Source organism: Clarias gariepinus, chromosome 6 (assembly GCF_024256425.1).
Source record: "Clarias gariepinus isolate MV-2021 ecotype Netherlands chromosome 6, CGAR_prim_01v2, whole genome shotgun sequence".
Classification (NCBI taxonomy): Eukaryota; Metazoa; Chordata; class Actinopteri; order Siluriformes; family Clariidae; genus Clarias; species Clarias gariepinus.
In genome coordinates, this window is record NC_071105.1 from 11,143,645 (window position 1) to 11,159,219 (window position 15,575).

Consider the following 15,575-nt stretch of genomic DNA (forward strand, 5'->3'; position numbering starts at 1 on the left):
GAAATGAAAGTACTGATTATTAGCATGAGCGTGACATAATATCTGACTATCTATCTATCTGTCTATCTATCTATCTGTCTATCTATCTATCTGTCTATCTTTCTAGCTATCTATCTGTCTATCTATCTATCTGTCTCTCTATCTATCTATCTATCTATCTATCTATCTATCTATCTATCTATTTATCTGTCTATCTATCTGTCTGTCTGTCTGTCTGTCTGTATATATAAGTGGGCATTTAGTGCTCCCACAATGCTGCAAATTGCGGTGGCAATGTAACCATGCTTTTAAGTGACATTCAATGCTCGTACTTTATTGAACTTCAATTACAAAAAAAAAGATATCCATTGAAAAAAAAAGCGAGCTTGATTCTTTCATCGATATTTGTCTTGCAGCATGTGAGCAGGATTTTAGTGCATTTGTCAAACACTTGTTAGGCTTCGTGTCCATGGTAACCTACATGGAAAGGTTCAATGCACTCACTTAGATCAAGATGGAAGATCAACTGTGTGACAGGAAGCTTCGGAGAACAAACAGCTAAACTATGCCAAGTAGCACTAGGGTTTCTCTGGGTTGACTACCTGCCTAAACAGTTGCTAATTAACCCAGTTTGTTGCTCTTTTGTGAACGTATTTCCTGTTTATGTGTGGGTATGATTTACTGTATCTGATCAATTCACTGGTGATAAACAGCAGCCAAGAGTAGCTCAGAAAAACATGTTTGTTCATATTAGCTGGTGTGTAGCATCACTGATTAAATGGATATGAGACAATCATACCCAGGTTTTCATACAGTACACCTGGCACACCACCTGTAAGAAAACAATTGTCACATTGTTTGCTAACAAGCTTTTATGAATTACTGTGAAACGCTAACTTATACCTTTCTCTTATTTTTTTTCACCCTCACCAGTGACCCACATCCCTTCTGAAGTGTTCACCAGGCCCGGAGAAGAAGTAACGGTGTACGGTGTGTTTCACAACCACAGCTGGACTGCCAGTAAGGCTGTGTGGATGCTGAATGGCGATATACTTCCTGAAAGCCAGTACCAAAAGATCAACGAAAGAGTCAGCGCAGTCACTATCAGGCCGAAGGAGGCTGGCTTGGATACACTGATGTGCTGTTATCCCTGGGGAGAGAAATATAAGTGCGGCATTGCCTATACCAAGGTCTATGTGGAAGGTGAGACAGATGTGGCACAGTTAGGATTCTGATTTTCTTAAATTGACTAACACAAAATGCATGGAAATATAATTTAGGGTTTAAGGTTTTACCATACATACAACTAAAATTGATAAAGTCTCCTAGGGTAGGCTCCAGGCCCCTGTAACTCTGTATGGGATAAGTGGTATAGAAGATGAACGAAATGAATAAATGAATGAATGGTGTATTACTTCAGTATTAATAATGTGTATTTTTTTTTCAGGATACTTTGATGCAAATATAACCTGTCAAACTGAGCAGCATTTAAGAGTTGATTGGATGACCTGTCAATGGAGTAAGAGTAGGTGGGTTGTGGTACGCTTCATGTACAGGTATGCATACTCATACTCTTCCTTTCAGATCTTGTTGGTAATAAAATTAAAGGCTTCTCTTATGCTAGTGTAGAAAAAAAACCCAACAACATTTGCGCTCATATGAGTCCCAGTAAACTAGCTGTTGAAGTTAAGGTGTGAGGGGGTATTCAAGTCAAACCGGGACTTTTAAAGTCCAGGACTTCTGCTTTATAACATGGACTCTGCTTCTGCTTCTACTGCTAAATAAATATCCTATATTTCTCTATATAATACCTTGCTATGTTAATGCACTTACCCCAGCGTTTTACTAGTGTTTGGGTAGCATCCCAAGGTAGAAAGCTTTCTCAGTACGCCAGAGCCATGATTGGACTGTCTGCTTCACATCTGAAACGCTAGCCTCCCAGGATCTCCTTAAAAAGACTTTTTAGCTTGATGATATCCAGGCACTAGTGAAACACTGGGATAGGTACATTAGTCTAGCAGGGGATTATATAGAGAATTTTTTTTATTTTGTAGTATTATGTAATTCTGCACAATCAAAAGTCCCAGATTGGTTGACTTACTGTAGACACCCCTTGTAGTTAGCGTTCACACATAAAAATAAAAGTGAGAGTCAGTATTTGTTAAGTCCTCAGAGTTGTACCGATTGATTCATTGATAAAACAGAGCTTGACGTCTCTCAGAGGTTAGGGATGATATAGAAATGAACATTAAATATATATTAATTAAAGACTTAATTTCATAGAATGGAATTTATGTTACATGGAATTTTGTTCTTCTCTCATCTTCTGTTTTTAAGTAATAGTAAAAATTGTGAGGAGATACCACGTGAGGAATTTACGGTGACAGATGAAGAAATCATGGCTGGGGTTGAGGAGTGTCCAATAGGAGCTGGAGATTTTAACGAATGCACTCTGAAAAACCTAAGGCTGTTCTCTTGTTATAAGCTGTGGCTAGTGGTGGAGGGCGGCTATAACAAAGTCAGGTCACTTCCTGTCTTTGTCCTGCCTGTAAACTATGGTGAGTGTTCAGGATTATTGTTGTGATATTGTATGACTTGTTTTTAATGGAGTGAGTTTGGGATTCATGTTTTGTTACACCTTTTTATGATGATAAGAATGCCAGTAGTAATGGACAGTCATACTTATGTTCTGCAGTGAAACCGTCTCCACCCTCAGACCTGGAAGCTGTAACTTTAACCAACAATACACTAAGTGTAAGCTGGAAGCGCCCCGACCTGCCCGTGTATGATCTGCAATATGAGTTACGCTATGTGCCTGTGCAGGGGAGGGCAGATTTACAGTGGGAGGTATGAAAGATTTGATTACATAACGTGCCGAGTGTTTTATTGTGGCCAGTTAAAAAAATCATAGTAGATAGCCATAATCAATAAGGCTCAGTTATATACAAAATCAATCATCCAGGCTGCAATGAGAAATGGAAAGGGTATAAATGGGCAAATTAATGAAGGCTAAACACAGAACAGGTGCACATATTTTCTAAATGAGAAAGTGATAAGGCAAAATCGTAGCAAAGCCACATGGCGATTACTGTTACCCAGCATGCAGTGCATGAGTGGGGGTTCATGACAGATCACAATATTTTAGAGCTGAATTGGAGGTTCCAAGTAATAAAGAGTTTGAATGCTAGCAGTGGCAGTAAACAGGGCTGATAATGTTGTTCCATGGAACTAACTTGAATGGCAAGAAATTATGCTCTTCCATTGCCAATAATAATGAGACAAATATTTTGTAAATAGTTTTTCTTTTTGATGTTGTTTTTTGTTCTGCAGTAATGACATATTTGCATCTGTGCTTTTTTACAGATGTTGGGCCCCCTCCTTGATTCATGGGCAGTAATACAAGAACAGGATCAATGCAAGCAGTATAAGGTCGAGGTGCGCTGCCGGAGAGATAACGGATGGGGTTACTGGAGTGAATGGAGCAAGACTCATGTGTCCTCAGTTTATAGTAATAAAGGTGAACCTCTTAATAACCATTATTTATTTCAGTAGCTAATATTTACAAAACACTGCACTAAGTAACAAAGTATGTTAACTTATGGTAATTGACATTTAAGTGTTAAAGTTTATATAAGCTATGATTAAAAGCAGCATGTTACTAGAAATTGATAACTCAAGAAATTTTAATTTCATCTCCAGTTCTGAATTTTGGCACTAAACAAAAGTAACCGTGTTCATTAAAGGGTTAAAGCAGATATTTTTTTGGTTTATTATGTTAGAATTAGGATATGTTATAACATATACTGTACATACCAACAAGCTATAACATTATGACCACCACCAGGTGAACTGAAAAACTATTATATACCAGTAACCAGGTGGCATGATCATTGGCACCTGAAACTCAGCCATGCGTTCAGGGGCCAAAGGTTAGCCCGTCCGGTCCAATCTCACAAAAAGGCAAATATAGCACGAAGAGAAAAATGCGCAAGAACACCCTGGGCACCACAGCACACTAGGCACAGGATCTGGCAGGTGAAGAGCTCAAAGCTGCTGACCCAGCCTCAACCCTCCCCAGATCGCAAGCCGATCAAGCACCCATGGGATGCCCCAGACAAACAAGTCTGTCCTCGAGACATTAACAGTGGATCCAACACTCAAAAAAATAACTCGTTGAATGAACTTAATTAAATCATGGAATGAATTTCCACATAATTTAATGGCCTTCTTTCAGCATTAAGCTATTTTGTTGGCCCAACTTCATGTTCTTAGGTTCAGTCCAATTAATTTTATTAAATTCATTTAAATTATTTACTACAGCTGCGTCCAACATAATTTAATACTGTTAAGCCAGCATATTTTAAGGTTCTTCCAACATAAATGAATAGGGTTGGTACAACAAATTTGTCAGTTGTAAATTAAGTTGGTACAGCAGAATTGCTTAATGCTGAAAGAAAGCAATTGAATCACGTGGAAAGTCTTTCTATGATTTAATTAAGTTCATTCAAAGAGTAACTACAATGCAAAAATAATGGAAATCTTTTCCAAGTGGGTGGATTAAGGTGTTGGTGAATTAAAGACTTTGCTGGACTCTGGCCAGCCATGAAGAGCCATGGTCAACAGAGTTATGTGAAGGAAGGAAGCATCAGACAAACGGGATAAAACGGAGACTATATTTAATAAAAACCCTGTTTTACACCAGCAGCAACTTACAAATGAGGTACAAAATATAAACTATGTACAAAATATAAAACACCACAAATAAGTATTAATTATAGAAAACAAATTAAACACCAACAGAAAAGTCCTGTACTTTATAACTGTACGTTATGACTTTTAAATATGACCGTAAGAGACGGTTGGTCAGGAAACTTTTCAGTCAGATGCAGACAGGACACTTTTCAGTCACAACCTGCTGTGAAAAAATAAGTAGATAGATATTCAATTAAAATTCATGATACCTAATTTAGCAAATGAAAAAGATGTATACGTTATTCCTCTCGCTTCACAACTCATGAGAACAGACCGAAACCAGAACCGAACCGCAGATTAAGCATGCGCATATAACCGTCGGTATTTTAAGTGTGATTAAAAATACAAGAATTAGTTTAAACCAAAATAATGTGACTAAACATCGCTAAACAGCAGGTGACATTTATGTTCAGTATTTCGTTTCTATTTAGAAATATGGGAATTAATTCCTTCTTACCTTTTCCACACGCCCGCCAAACGTTTGTCTTCTCAACAAACTATGTTCTTTTCTCGCGATGTTTGCTTTGATATTTCCGATAGTGACAAGATCTCCTTGGTTTATCTCAACATGATTGTACTAGTGTACTTATTTTTTCCAGGACCAAAAAAGTACCACTTGAAAACACTACTTTAAACTGGAACTGTAACACGTCAGAGTTTGATAAGTCATACCATCAGTACTTTGTACATGTGATGTTGCTAGTGTTAATGCACTCTGCTTGTTTGATTTCAGCACCAGAAAAGGGACCGGACTTCTGGCGAATTATAGAAGAGGATCCTGCGAGTAACACTAATGTAACTTTGCTCTTTAAGGTACGATGCATACATAATTTAGAAATGTTTTAGAAATGTGGCATCGGTAATAATAAAAGGTAGTAAACTGTCTTTTAGATTATTTCACTTTTGAGTGTTATTCTTAGTTTGTTGGGATTTAAAGGGTCAAAATCATGTTGGTCTTATTGAACTATTTACTACATCTCTGATATGTAGCAAGTGGGGAACGAGGAATTACTGTACTGTACATAGGGAGAGTAGCATCAGGAACGACATCTGGTATAAAAACAACATACCAAATCAATTAAAACATTCTACGTCTTTCGCCCTAGTCAGAGGCTGTAGTAAGATTTAGTTTTATTGTAGCATTTCATGCTATACTATGCTATAATATGTGATGATGCGAAAGCTGTGATTAAGTAATTTTATAATTAGCATGCAGTTATACGAAAAATGATTTCTCCTGAGTTTTATTTCTATTTTCTTCCAGCCCCTTCCAGCTGAGGAGGAAGTGACCTGTGTGCAGGAACTTGTAGTCGTGCACCAGACTTCAGGGGGCATCGTGTGGTCAGATGACATAACCCCAAGCTCATTTTACACATTCCTGTGGACAGAGGAAGTCCATAGCATCACTGTCATGTCTAGTAACTCTATGGGCTCTTCGATTAAGAATAGTAACATGACTCTGGTGCATCGACCTAAACGTAAGTTGACAAGCTGTTAATGTACAAGTCATAACACTGCACACTGACACTGACACATGAACATTAGAGCAGACCACCTTCAGCAGGGCATAATTCTACTGCATGTCATTTTTTTTATCGTGCTATTGAGCTGAGCATACAGTAATTGCCTGTTATCAGGTTCGGTTCTATTTTAGCTCACCCATTACATGGTTTTTTTTTCGGCTAATTGCTTTAATAAGAGTTGTTTGTCATGCCAAAAACACAGAGCCTGGTCTATTCGCTTATAGAACATGCCGCTGTTCCTGTAATGGAAGGGCTTTTGGTACAGTTACTTGATGTATTTTTTTGTAAACACGTACTCGTGTTATCACGATGCTAGCTCAAGTTGTACTTTTCATCCTGGTTAACAAAATAACATTATGTTTCGTCCTGTGTGCCGGTTATAAAATCAATTTAAACTAAAGAATTCAAACTTTTTTAAATATCAGTTATGGTACTACATTATCCGCAATGACGTCTAATTACCTGACTGATAGTGGTGCTGCTGGGATTTATGCTGTGTTTATCATAATTGAACCATAATAATGACATTTTCCGACTTTAACGCATTTAATATATGAAGTGGTATAAACATACAGTTACAGTCCTGAGTGGCGATTGCTACTGTTCCGCTAAAGTAAGTCTTAAACATTCACACCCATTCATGAATTTAAATAGTAGCGCAACAACAACAGTGTTCGAAAGCAAGTAGTGTTGGCAGCACGCTAGTTAGCAGACAACAAAAATTAATGTTAGCACCAAGCTAGCCTGTATACATTACTCCAAAACTGTAATGTTCCTGGTTACCTTTTAAAAACAGTAATCAGTACAGAAAGTCTTATAGACTAAACCAGTTACTGTCTCTGAATATTTACTGATCTAAAGCTAATCGGTTTTGCGTTTTTTGCTAATTGGTGGCGTTTAACATGCAGCCTTTGGCTTTTGTGTTGTTTCTACGTATACAGATTGATGCAGCAGAGCTTTAGTCTATTATTCTGCTACCTCTATAACCTTCCCATCTAAGATTAGCTGCCAAAACGTCAACATTTCTGCTAATACCATTAAGGACAGACAGTACAAGTGTGTGATTTAACCAATTATGCAATTTAGTCAATCTTTAGGTGATCAGTCTTGGATGTGTTATTGGACAGTTTTTAATTCACAATCGATTTACACTTTCGAGATGATCTTTCAAATGTTAAATGCTCAAAAATAAAAAGTTACTAACTTATATATATATATATATATATATTTATATATATATATATATATATATATCAAATCACAATGGACAAATGCATTGAATCATCGTGCTACCTGTTTTACAGCTCTAATCGACAGGATATGATATGTTTTTCTCAGGAATAATAAATACAAAGTACAGTATTATTCTAAAATGAATAAATTATTATTATTTCAAAACATGTTAATATTAACAATCTCTAATGTGTTTTAGCGTTGAGGATTTGTTTAATTTTATTGTGCTTTTTGGTTATTTCTTCATTCAATATTCTAAATAAATACTGTGCAGTATGCAAACATGACTACTGTCCAGTGTTTCAGTAGATTTATTTATTTATTTTTTCATTTTCAGGACAGTGTGTGCGTTGGTTTCACAAAACAGCCAATGCCTCATGTGTGTTTTTGTCCTGGAGCCTTGTGTGTGATCAGCCCTTGATCCTTTCCTTTGTTCTTGAGTGGGTGGAGGTAATAGCTGACTCCAGCCAGGGCTGGACTTCAGCTGGAAGATTAGAGTGGCTCAGAGTCGCTTCAACCGCCAGGGACCATCAGCTGTGCCGTAAGTGCCAAATTTTTTTAAAATGTGGCCGTAATAACTTACAATAAATGTGCTTACTGTCTGCTCTTACATTATTGTTGAGAGAGGAAACGTTCCCAAAACATGCACTAACAGTCTTACTAGGTTGTTAGAAGGTTTTGCTGCAGCGTTATATAACTAATGTTCTTTAAACTTTCTTAAAATGTTAGTTAATATTAAGTAATATGTTGGGTTTCACTCAGGGCCTTTTTATGGCACAGAGGAGTTTACACTCTATCCTGTGTTTGTGGATGGTGAAGGAGAGCCAGTAAAATGCACAGGTAAGATTTTAATACACTATGCTAATTCAGGGGTTTATAAGATCGGAAATATTCACCAGAAAATTGGTGTTAGAGATTATAGTCCCATCCATTTGAATTTAATTCGCTCACAACAAACAGGCTCGTAAATTTCAGAGGCTATTGTAATCACTATTAGAGGCAAATGAGTATCATTTACAGTATGTTTTTACATTCATGTCGTTTCCCTTTTAGTGAATAGTTTTTTTTTTAAAGGTGAATTTTATTCATTCTCAGTCTAACTGGTTTACCTAAAAATTTTCTTTAAAAAAATAAAATAAAAAAATAGTTCATAGCAAGAGGTAAAAAAAATTCTGTGTCAAAACTGTAAATGTTGGTAACTTTAATTAATCAAATGAAAATGATTAAAAAAATCATAGAACCTCAATTATTTTAATTATAGCGAAGGTTTGAAATATCAAAACACATATGCAGGTGTTGAATAATACCTAATTGTTTATTAGTTAAAGGGGCGTTCAAGTCAAACATTTGATTATGCAGAACACAGTTATGAGAGATGAAAACTCCCTTTATTTCTCTATATAGTCTCTTGCTACACTAATGCACTTACGCACTAATGCACTTAAAAAAAAATAGAGCTTGGATACCTCCAAGAAAAAAAAGGTTTCTCTATATGCTGGAGGCATGATTGAACTGCCTGCTTCATGTCTGAAACTCTGGCCTTCCATCAACTCCTTTAATGGCCCAAACATGTGGAAATGGATTTGAGTGTGGTCAGGACTGTACACAGGATGTGGCGATAACTCGCAGCTGAGTTCCTGTAATTCAGGTTCAGCAGACAGATGCATCTCTTCCACAAGTTATCTGTCTATTTTCAAGGATTAGGCGTCTCACTTACTAAATGATCACGGGAATGACTGCAGTGGGCTCCGAGCGACCTCAGCCGGCCTCATCATTCACGGACATAACGTTTATTCAACGTTTCAGTTTCATGTCTTTATTCATGAGAAATTTCATCACATGTCCCGGTTTGATCTGAATGCTCCTCATATAATATAAATGGATAACATTTCTATCACTGTGCTGTTGTTCTGCAGCTGTGCGAAGTGACCCTGCAGCCTACATGCTCCTCATGATCATCGCATTCCTCTTTGTCGTCCTGTTTGTCACGTTGATCATCTCGCAAAACCAGTAAGTCATCGTCTTAGCAAAAAGCATGTGCTAATCATTCGGTAAATCAAGATTGTTGCTTTAATAAGACTGATTAAATAACATTGCTGATTTGCACTTGATATAAACATTACAGATTTCCCGAAAGGATGAAACATGACAGTGACAGAACTGCAGAAATCCTTATGGTTGAATGACCATGAGAGCAGAGGATAGACAGAGAGATAAATAGAGAGAGAGAGAGAGGGAGAGAGCGTTTTCTGGAATACATAGTTCAGTCTGTGTTCAAGGACACATTGGTTATAAAATCCACATCTTCTCTGCAAATGCATTTGATGACTGGGGTCATTATTCTTATCAGTCATATTGGTTTAACTTGCATAAATCTATGCATCATCTATTATTATGTGAAATTACAAAAGACCTTTATTCTGCTTAGTAACATACAGTTCAGTGAAATGCAAAAGGCGGTAAGTATGGCCAGTAATGAAGTAAAAAAAAAAAGTCTGCTTCATTAAGTAAATATGGATGCGTGGATGTGTTTATGCAGCATGGACTGTTGGTCATTTAAGTGCAAACTTTTCCTATATATCATAAAATCACTAGTTTATTTTTTTATTCAGTAGGGTTTTTGTTTTAGCATTTTTGTACCAATGAGTGCGGTCTCTTCCAGGATGATCTCACCCCCATTCACAGGGCTTTAGGGTTGACTAAAGGGTTTGATGAGGATGAAAATGATATAAAATTCTTTATACAGCATTTAGTTCAAAAAATAGACGATAACAGCACTAGGACGTTTAACTATACTGTATGTACAGTCACAGCTGTAACGATTGTTAAAGTAGGTTGGTACGGTCGATCCAAATTGCATGTGTGTGCAAAAAAAAAGCAAGTTTTATTTACGTCTAAGGCGAGGTACAATGCAAACTATCTGGTAACACAAAGCTGAATCCCAAATCGCTCTCTATCCCCTCATCAAGGGCACTACTTTGAGTGTGGAACAAGGGTTTGTCATCGTGCCAAATGCATGTACAGAGCCAGTGATATTGGTCCATATGTACAGGGGTGGGAATGATTCACATCCACATCAACTTTCCATTTAATGCTATTAAGGTTTCAACCCCAGAAACCGGAAAGTTAACGGAACTGAGATTCTAAAGCGGAATAATTGAAAATATGACCATAATTTTTTTATACTGCTCACCTTTTACCCACATTGTACCAGTAAGAATTAAGAACTACTTTCACGCCTGTTAATAACACTGTTGGTCTTCAGCCCTGTGTGTTTGCGGAGCATAATAACTGGTTTTAGATTTAAATATAAAAAAAAATCATAATCTGTTGATAATAAATGGTATCTTTTTGTACAAAAGCAATATCACGCTTAAATATCAGCATGGCTGCAACACAGCCAAGTTGATATTCAGCGTAACAACAATTCCTGGTATTGCTTAAGTATATGCTGTGGCCTTCATAGTCACCAGATCTAAGCCAAGTTAAACAGTATTGTATTTTTCAGAGTGACATGTTAGACAGCACTTTCTACTACAAACCTCAAAGCATTGTATCTTTTACAAAAATAAAATTCATTCTGAAAGTGCAGTTCGAGAAGGTTGTAACATGTATACAGAGTAGTGATGAAGTGCTGTTCTGTATACAGTATGATTCCATTGATTCCTGAGACTATTGATGGCGAGAGCATAGTAATTTTAGCATGTGGATATGAACTAAAATCTTATTTTCTTTCTGTACCCCTCAATTCAAATTAATTTTTTTTCTCTTCAGATTGAAGAAGCTCATGTGGAAGGACGTCCCGAATCCCAACAACTGCTCTTGGGCCAAGGGGCTAGATTTCAAAAAGGTCAGACTTTAAATGTATTGTTAATGAGAAATATTTTGTTCTTTGAAATGTTCCTGCTGTCAGGGGCACACGGTTCACACGCAGTCACCGTCCAAATAAAAATGGTGTCTCGTATTACAGTACCAGTACTTAAAACAAGCACTCAGATTTAAGAAAGAGAACAATGCTGAATATTTTTTTGGAAGGTTTCTTTTTTTTTTTAGCTTCCAAAGAGGTTTGCTACTGGAAGGGGGTAAAAAGATGTTAAAATGTTTAGGGATACCATTACCAACAGTGACAACTATCAGTTATAAATCAAAGAAACACACAACCATGGACATAGCCAAGAGTGGAAATGCAGTTAGAAAAGAAAAAGGCTTAAAAAAAATGCAACACGGGCAGGAATGCAAGTTTCTATCACATCAATGGGGTTATTTTTAAATATTCTATTCATATATTTATGTATAAAGTTTTGTTACTTGATGAAGGACAATATGCAAAAACCAATTTGCACCATGAGGGACTTCACTTAACTCTAAACTGGATATGTAGAAGTGAGACGGAAAATAAAAACATTGTCTTTATTAAACGTGGATTAATAATTTTTGTCTCTTCATAGTTGGACGGCAGTCTATTCAGTCATCAGGAGGGCCTTACTTCTTGTCCACTTCTGATGATGTCTGAAAATATGTGTGAGGTCGAGATTGTTGAGAAACTCTTAATTCTGGAAGAAGACCAACAGGAGAAAGCACTCCTTCATCTTTCAATCGATACCGAAGGCCAAAGCAACAATCTCTCATCCATAGAGGGATCATTAGATCCTCTTTCTCTCGATACGTCCACAGTAGCGGCAAGCCCTGAAACGTCAGGTCAGTCGTCTGTAACGTACACCACCGTCCTGGTATTCGATCAGCCTGTCCTCCAAAGGAAGCAGCAGGAGAGTCTGAGCAGCTCCAGCGACGAGGGCAACTTCTCCGCCGATAACTCTGACATCTCCGGCTCCTTCCCTGGAGGCCTCAGTGAGCTGGAGAGCCAGTCGTCTTCTGATGGTGCCATTAACCGGAACTCTTGTTCCTTTAACTCGGTGGAGGAGTTTTCTGAAACATCAGAGCACGAAGACGAAGTTTCAGAGAGCACGCAAGTGTATAAAGAACTCTACTACATGGGAATGAATGAAGAAGAAGATGAGTTCAAGGAGGAAGATGAAACGGAGGATTCCAGTTCTGAGCTGGAATGCACGGATTCGAAAGCCAGTGTTCTAAACTTTCCTCTCTATCTACCCCAATTCCGGACTGCAGCCATTAAAGCCCCTGAGAGAGACAGCGGGCAACAGCACCATCCAGCTGTGATCTGAGATATTTACTCTACCATCTGGAAACAGGCGGCATTGTATGTTTTAAATCATGTATAATTCCCTGCTTCTTCCATGATCTCATTCCTGACAAAGGATATCTGATCTCATGGCACAATGTGTTGGACTAATACAGGATTTTACGCGGAAAGATTGGTTTCTGATATCTCTCTGATCATCTCGTATTTCTCGCTTACCTTAAAAATGCGAGAAACTATGAAAGAAACAAGTCAAAGTTTCTTTGGCTCCGTGCCTAGATGAAACATTTCCTGTTATTAGAGCACAGTGTGACTGTGAATGTCAGCCGATGGGTTAAATGTCATCCTGTTATTACTACAGTGTGCTGCTTTACATCCTCATCACATGGCAGGTGCCTTGTACAGTATGTTTGAGGGTGGAAAAGAAATTTTGTAATGACTAATATGAAATGCTGTAAAATGTACTATATACAGTATCTGTGGCTGCATGGGAAAACCTTTAACTTTAACAAAAATGTTGACTTTTTTTTTTTTTTACTTATACAGTATACACACACACATTATAAATCTGAAAACTACAGGTTTCCCTTCAATAGTGTTTTTCATTGTAATTTAAACAATTTTTTTAATTTATGACTCCCGAAAGTGAAAAGGGAGAAAAACTCCATTCCAAAAAGTCCAGTGGAAATGCCATACCTACCTCTATATGGGAAGAAAAAACTACAACATAACAACAAATTGTGTAATGTGCATTAGAAAATTGATTGCATTAGAAGTAATTGGTTTTTTTAAGATTATCCTTTAGTCTCTCTCCGAGTGCTGTCTGCTATGGTTTGTACAAAGTGTACGCACTTCTCAGTTTCGATGGTGATGGTGACAGCACCAGAGCATCAGTTATTCTAAGAGCCAGTATCTAATTACAGACTGACTTGATTAGTGTTATGTCTGTTATGCCATGGCACACTGTTGTCCATAAACAGACCTGAGAACAGCATATTTATTTATCAGAGTTTTGGAAATTTTTAGACTGAATTTAAATATAATTATTTTAATTGCTTTGTATGCAACATAATCTTTGCAGGCAGATAGCAAGGCAAGATTATAAAATGTCGCAGTATAAAAAAACATTTGAATAGTGCAAATGGTTTAAAGAAGGCACTACGTAGCATGTTAATGACGATCCCAGTCGAGGTGGCTCACAACCCTGTGAACATTCAGTGAGTTAAAAATCAATAGATAACTTGTCACCAAATTGCGGAGGGATCCATACACACAGTCGTTGATGCTCCTTGCACATTACAGGAACTCAGTTGAGTTATTGCAACAACCCCAAATACAGTCCTTACCTCGCTCCAACCCATTTCCACCTGTTTGTACTATTAAAGGAGTTCCTGGAAGGCCAGTGTTTCAGATGTGAAGTGGGAAGTCCGGTCATGGCTCCAGCATACTGAGAAAACTTTCTATCTTAAAGATATCCAAGCACTAGTGAAACGCTGGGATAAGTGCATTAGTGTAGCAGGGGATTATGTTGAGAAATAAAGGGAGTTTTTAATCTGACAACTCTGCTCTGTCATTCTGCACAAAAAAAGGCCTGATGTGAGTTGGACACCCCTTATAAGAGCAACAAAAAAACATGTTTATGGTTTGTTACTGTAAAGTAGAGAGTTCTTTATAATATAACTATTTTTCCGAGCCCGCCACACACATACAGTAGCAGAAAAAAGGATGTTGGTTCCTCAGGCTTCAAGAACACCAGACACTGTGTTTTTGTGGAAGACTGTATTTAAGGTGCTTTTTTTTTAAAAAAAAAAAAAAAGCAAATGCAATCATTGCCGTTTAAAACTGTTCAACATTTAAGCTGCATGGTTGAGTTCCTTGAAACTGTACCAACGTGACAAATATCGTTCTGGTTTATTGACATTTGATCAGGAATGTCTGTTGTTTTGTCATGTGTTTACGTTCTTTGAGATCTCAAACTTCAAATGTGAAATGTTCTGTTTCCAGTGTCTGTTATTTTTGTATCAAAACCAGTGTATGATGACCACTAAATGTGACTGACAGTGATGGAGTTTATTAAATTGTTAATGTTTCTAAAGAATGTGTGTACAGTATATAAATATTTGATGTCTATTTTTTTTGGTCTGAATAAACTATTTATTGCAAGCGCCGTCAGTTGGTGTTGGTGATGTCCTTAGTGGTTAAAATCAGATCTCAGCTCAAATACAAATGCTAGGACAGAGTATGACATGCAGTGAAACGCTTATACAGATGTTCATGAACTCGCATAGAAAATATGAACATTTGAAATTTGACTTAATGACATACAAGAATAAGCTAAAGATTTGCAATTTGCAAAAAAATAGACAAATTAAAAATAAAAATTAAACGACACAAGAACACATTTTAGGTGGCATGGTAGTGATTAGCACTGTCGCCTTGCACCTCCAGGATCTGGGTTTCATTCCTGTCTCTGTTTGCATGGAATGGGCATGTTCTTCCTGTGCTTGATGGGTTTCTGCTGGGTACTCCAGTTTTCCCCTATAGTCCAAAGATCTGCAGATTAGGCTAACTGGTTTCCCAAATTGGCCAAAGTGTGTGAATGAGTGTGTGCCCTGTGATGGATTGGCACCCTGTCCAGGGTGTACCCCGCCTCATGTCCCAAGTCTCCTGGGATAGGCTCCAGGCCCCCTTCGGCAACCCTGAATACAGGATAAAGTGGTATAGACGATGAGTGAGTAACGAACACAATTTACAAAATGAAAGCATGAAGTGTTTAAATATTAAATTATAAAATTCTAAATAGTATATGAGAGCAGCTGTATGATTGAAACAGAAAGTATGAAATAATAAAAGGTGTGTTAGCAGTAGTGTAATTGTCCATGGTATGAAATGGATGATAGTCTTCTTCTTATATGCAAATGAGCAGTGCG

General features: G+C 37.4%; 1 protein-coding gene across 1 annotated transcript in view; it reads left to right on the forward strand.

The window, feature by feature from the left end:
* lepr (leptin receptor) overlaps window positions 1-14,799 on the forward strand; it is a 30,816-nt gene extending 16,017 nt beyond the window's left edge. The window contains 13 exon segments of the mRNA XM_053499020.1: window positions 913-1,182; window positions 1,427-1,535; window positions 2,317-2,537; window positions 2,675-2,826; window positions 3,343-3,496; window positions 5,465-5,544; window positions 5,996-6,209; window positions 7,825-8,028; window positions 8,250-8,327; window positions 9,404-9,497; window positions 11,262-11,337; window positions 11,936-12,625; window positions 12,627-14,799. Coding sequence (XP_053354995.1) covers window positions 913-1,182; window positions 1,427-1,535; window positions 2,317-2,537; window positions 2,675-2,826; window positions 3,343-3,496; window positions 5,465-5,544; window positions 5,996-6,209; window positions 7,825-8,028; window positions 8,250-8,327; window positions 9,404-9,497; window positions 11,262-11,337; window positions 11,936-12,625; window positions 12,627-12,665 — 2,381 coding nt within the window. The 3' untranslated portion in view covers window positions 12,666-14,799.
* Window positions 14,800-15,575: the final 776 nt, after the last annotated feature.